We start from the raw sequence: 4,971 nt of genomic DNA, 5'->3' as shown, positions 1-4,971 counted from the left end.
TTTTTTTTGCTAACATCAAAACCTAGCTGCGGTTTTACATAAGTCCTTGACCTCTGACCTTGCATCCTGGCCTGCTCCTCGCCTTTCGCAGCTACCTGCCTCCTGTCTTCCTGAGATGTTCTTCTCGACACCCTGCGGTTAAGGATGGTGAAGTCAGACCACAATCAGGAGTCAGACATGAAACCTCCAGTGTTAGTGCGTGTATTATTATGCTAGAACGTCTCTTACAGGTCTGGGCGGCAGGTCTGATGGACAGGCATCATTTGGGGACTCGAGCACCAGCCAGGACCGGCCTGGGGCTGCGGGAACCAGGAAGGAGGAGGGAAACGCGGCGAGCACCAGAACTCTGCTGGGCTGCCGATGGGGACCACCACAAGGGGGCTGAAACTGAACGAGGAGCCGGGCGAAGGGGGGACGAGGCTCATATTCAGCCAGCGGGAGTCTGGAGGGGACCAGGGGCCACATAGGAGCTCTGGTAGGAGCGGTGGCAGTCCGGGCTGGACCACGGCACCAGGGGGTAACGTCTGGAGGTGGACTGGAGAGGGCCATACAGCTGGCAGGACGTTCAGCCTGAAGGGACTCTCCAGAGCTCGTGTCTGGGCCTGGATGGGCTCCATCAGGCTCGGGGGGTGACGTTGCACAGATTTCTGGCTTAAGTCAGAGCTGACTATCATCCTGAGATTTTCTGGATCGTTCAGTGATGCAGATTCATCCGTCCTCACCTGGAGAGGCCCTGATGAACAAAACTGCACGTCCCTGCTGAGGATTTCATGTCTTATGTGACGGACACGCTCGGAGCGTGTGTGCACGTCCAGCACTTCCTGGGAAGCAGAGAGCATCTGGAGGGTGAGGTTGGGAGAAATGAGGAAGGGTTTCTGGCCGAGGGCGGCTGCCTCCGTTTATCTCCGTATGTCTGTTTGAAACCTTCAGAGGAGAGAAAAACAAATGGTGAATATCAGAGATCTTTAATTATCACAAGTGAACAGCGTGTGAGACGCACATGCTGAGATTCATTTAAAAATGCCTTCATGGGTCGGGCAGGATTTCATAAGACTTTAAGCTGCAGGGCAGAAAAACAAAGGTTTTCTTTTATCTGTCTGAGAACAAACTGAAATAAAACAGAGTGTGCAGGAAATCATGAAGTATTTATTCACTCTGTCACTTAGATAAATAGAGTGAAAGAGATTTGGATCCCGGATTTCAGAATTAAACATGACAATAAATGTTGAATTACACTTCTACTTGGGTGCAAATGAATATTTGTCATGATTTAATCTACTTTAAACATTTAAGCTTTCAGCCATGATGTTTTATTGTTCGATACTTTAATAATACAGCTCAAATTATGAAGTATTGGTCCTATTGTTTGATTCACACTTTATAAATTAATTATTGATCGACTTCTATAATGCAGTGAATATCATATTTATACAACTTTATTCCTCGACTCCACTAAATCTCACAGGGAAATATTGTACTTTTTACTCCACATTTGTCTGACAGCTTTAGGGACTTTTCAGATTACTGTTTTTCTTTCTGTCATTTAAAAAGTATGTATTGCAAAATTTTGGTATTTTGAATTTAAAAAAATGTCTGATAAACTGAAGGATTAAATGTTCCTTTATGGATTGAGAAATTCCCACACTTCTTAAAAGAAATACAAAATTTATAAACCCTCTTGAATAAACTATAAAATGCATCGTCTCAAAGCCAAAAAACGGACTGTTTTTCTCAGATATTTAGAGATATACAGAAGATTACTGTAGATTAAACAAATCGACATTATATAAAGTAATTTGAATATACAGCAGTAAAATCACACGAATGCATCATAATATCTAATCCAAAAACCTCATATATAATACTAACACACGGACAGGGAGTATTTTCTGCACAGTGTGAACCTTTACTTTTGATAGGTACTTTGACTAAATGCTTTACTTAAATATGCAAACCATCAATGCAAAATGAAAGTTATGTATAAGTGTAAACAAGAGAAGTGGCAAATAATGTTCATTAAAATGCTTACCTTTCTTGTTGGAGATTAATAACTAATGTGTGTTCACAGTCCAGTTGAAATCAAAAGTAAACTTGAGTCACGTCTGCTATAAACATTCTGAAATTCGTAAAACCTCATAAAGTGAAATCTAGATGTTGGTATCATTTATTTGTACTTTTTATGCAATGGGATAATTTGTGCACTGATTTGCAGTTCAGTTTCATAAGGTATGTCTTCTGTGAATTAAATTTGTTGATGAAAACCATGAATAAAAAATGTGTTATTTTATGAAGTAGCACCAAAAGTTCAGTTGTTGGAGGGATTAAAACAAATATAAAAGGAGCCAAGTAATATTTCAGCAATATCTCATTATACACTTCCTATTGTTTTCATAAGCACTCGAAATGAAAAATAAAATTATATTTGATTGCATTTCATTTATAATAAAATGTCATATATAAAAAGTGACCATCTCCTCGACAACTGATTTAGGAAGCGTTCGTTTTCCGTTAGGGAAAGTTGAGCACGACTCCATTTCCCAGGATGCTAAGCGCCCTGACTGTTGAACCGGATATCCGCCTTGTCTTCCCGACGGGGACCAGATTCTACGCACGTGGAATGCTAACAGCTAGGCGCGTTTTGCCTGCAAACTTTGATATATTTTCGATATAAAACAGTCGCTTTTTTTTTTTTTTTTTTTTTTTTTTTTGTCTCTGAAGCTTAAAAGCAACTTTTGGTGAAGATGTTTCTGCAGTTTTACCTAAATGAGAGCGGGGACCGAGTTTACACTCTGAAGGTAACGTTAACGTTTGTTTACATCGTTTATAGGCAACGTTATTCTTTATGAATGTATTCAGCTGCTTCACCCGAAGAGTTCAACTCTAATCTGTTAATGTTAGCACATATAAACACACCAAATACTTAAGATACAATTAACTGGTAATTTTCGTGTTAGAAATATAAGGCGCATCAGCTTTGACCAGAGAATGATATCAGAAAAAAAGTTGAGTTATTTAAATCGTCAAATCAATCCACCTCCTCGAAGTTTGCCGTTTAAAAAAAAAAAAAATCTGAAACAACAATAACATGAAACTTCATACTGTCTTCATACACTCAAAAGGGCTTTGTTTTCCAGGTCAGGAACTTTATTGTCCAAAAAAAAAAATAACAGGCATTTTTGGAATTGAACATTATTCAATATACTCACGTGTGTGGTTATTGTTAAACCCCATTATCTGTGAAGTGCATAGATCCAAAGATGGAACAGCAATGTCACAGAGAAAATCCAAATAACACCTTAAAACTACCAATGAAGGCGTGACAATTGTCATATACTAATAGATAAAAGTAAAATATAATGAAGATGAGCTATAAACAGAATCTAACACAAACAAGGTGTCATGTACAAATATCTTAGTGTGACATAAGATTAAAAAACAACAACAATCTTTTTTCCATTTCTTTTGTTTCAGTAAAATCACAAAACAATGATTTTGGTGCCTTTGCTTTATTATAACTTAAACTTTAGCTCAAGTGGATATTATTTTACTTTTCACCTTTTATGAAATAGTAAGTTCCTATCCTATTATCATGATTGAAGATAATAATTTACAGCACGTATCCAGTCCGATTTCTTACAAACAGATTTTCGAACTATATGAAAAAGTGGACGTATGTGTGAAGGCTTGAGCACAATTTGTGTTTTTTTTTTTTTTTTTTTTTTCGAGCACAGAAATGAACTGAACTTTCACGCTTTCCCTTTCCGTCATTTGTCGCCAACAGAAGTTGTGTCCTGAGGGGCAGCCCACCAGCTCGGCCCACCCGGCTCGTTTCTCCCCAGACGACAAGTTCTCCCGACACCGAGTGATCGTGAAGAAACGCTTCAGCCTTCTGCTCACCCAGCAGCCCAGACCTATTCTGTGAGAGAGCGATGAGAGGTGGACGGATGGAGACGAAGAAATGGAAGAGTGGAAGTGAAGATGTGGCCAGAAAGCAAAGACCAAGAAAATCCCGGGCCCAGATTTAAGGGAATGTCCGCTCAGCTGTCACAGGATGTTATGGATCTTTCTTTTTCATGTTGTAATTTGTTCGCAATCGTTTGAGATTATTGTTAGAATTTTTTTTTTCCGTGCTGAATAAATGTTTGGCTAATGGTTTGTAACTTGCTTGCTGTCACCTGTCCACCCAGCCAAATACCTACGGGAGACTTTGGAGTGACATGTTTTCCATCCTCTCCAGTAGTTTCAGTGACTTATATAATTAATAATATATCAGCATAGTTTGTTTACTGCTATAAATGCCAATAAAAAGGGTGGACAGAGAAAGAAGAGGAGACAAATGAGGGGCTGTAATCAGGATTAATGGAGTAGAAAGAGGAACAAGTACAAGAAAACGTTCCCCTATTACTTTTAGGCTTTTACCTTTTTGTGCCTCAGACATTCATGTGTCTGAATCTCGTTAGTGGAACCTACTAACTCTTATTTCGGAAATGTGTGGGAACACGTGTAAACAATACATACTATTTTATACGCTTATGACACATTTATTAAAAGGTACGATCTCAGTCTGAAGTGAAGTGAAGCCCAATATCTTTCTCTGAAATGTAGTGGAGTAAATTTATAAGCAGTATATGAAGTGATAGTATCTCAAACACACACCCCCCCCCAAATAGTATCGATACTGCGTAAGTGGTTCACTTTCACTTCATATTTTATTCAAATTAGTATTCATGCCACCATTTTAACAATGATTTTTTTTTTTTGGTATATATATATAAACAATTAGCTGACTATTTTGAAACGAGTTGCAATATATAATAATAATAATATATATATATAGTATACATTATAAACATAATATATATATATATATAGTATATAATGTATAGCTTTTTAAAACTGATTAGGGACATAGCGCTTGGCTGTTTGTGCAGACTTCATTTCCCACGTCGCTGTAACCGCACCTCCGTCACT

At 38.3% G+C, this 4,971-nt stretch overlaps 1 protein-coding gene across 1 annotated transcript; it reads left to right on the top strand.

Annotated features, from left to right (window-relative positions):
• Nucleotides 1-2,580: 2,580 nt before the first annotated feature.
• nop10 (NOP10 ribonucleoprotein homolog (yeast)) lies at nucleotides 2,581-4,152 on the top strand. Its single transcript, XM_069707906.1, has 2 exons — nucleotides 2,581-2,795; nucleotides 3,782-4,152. The coding sequence occupies exons 1-2, from the start codon at nucleotides 2,742-2,744 to the stop codon at nucleotides 3,920-3,922; spliced, it is 195 nt and encodes a 64-aa protein (XP_069564007.1). The 5' UTR covers nucleotides 2,581-2,741; the 3' UTR covers nucleotides 3,923-4,152.
• The last annotated feature ends 819 nt before the right edge of the window (nucleotides 4,153-4,971 follow it).

The sequence above is a fragment of the Brachyistius frenatus genome, unplaced genomic scaffold (genome assembly GCF_029030835.1).
Source record: "Brachyistius frenatus isolate BFR_SWC_R1_liver_20210118 unplaced genomic scaffold, ASM2903083v1 Contig_73, whole genome shotgun sequence".
NCBI classification, from domain to species: domain Eukaryota; kingdom Metazoa; phylum Chordata; class Actinopteri; family Embiotocidae; genus Brachyistius; species Brachyistius frenatus.
This window is presented reverse-complemented; position numbering and strand designations above follow the sequence as displayed.

Coding starts and splice junctions, on each gene's coding strand:
- nop10 (XM_069707906.1), top strand. CDS start 2,742: ATGTTTCTGCAGTTTTACCTAAATGAGAGCGGGGACCGAGTTTACACT. Junction 2,796..3,781: donor ACCGAGTTTACACTCTGAAG/GTAACGTTAACG, acceptor TGTCGCCAACAG/AAGTTGTGTCCTGAGGGGCA.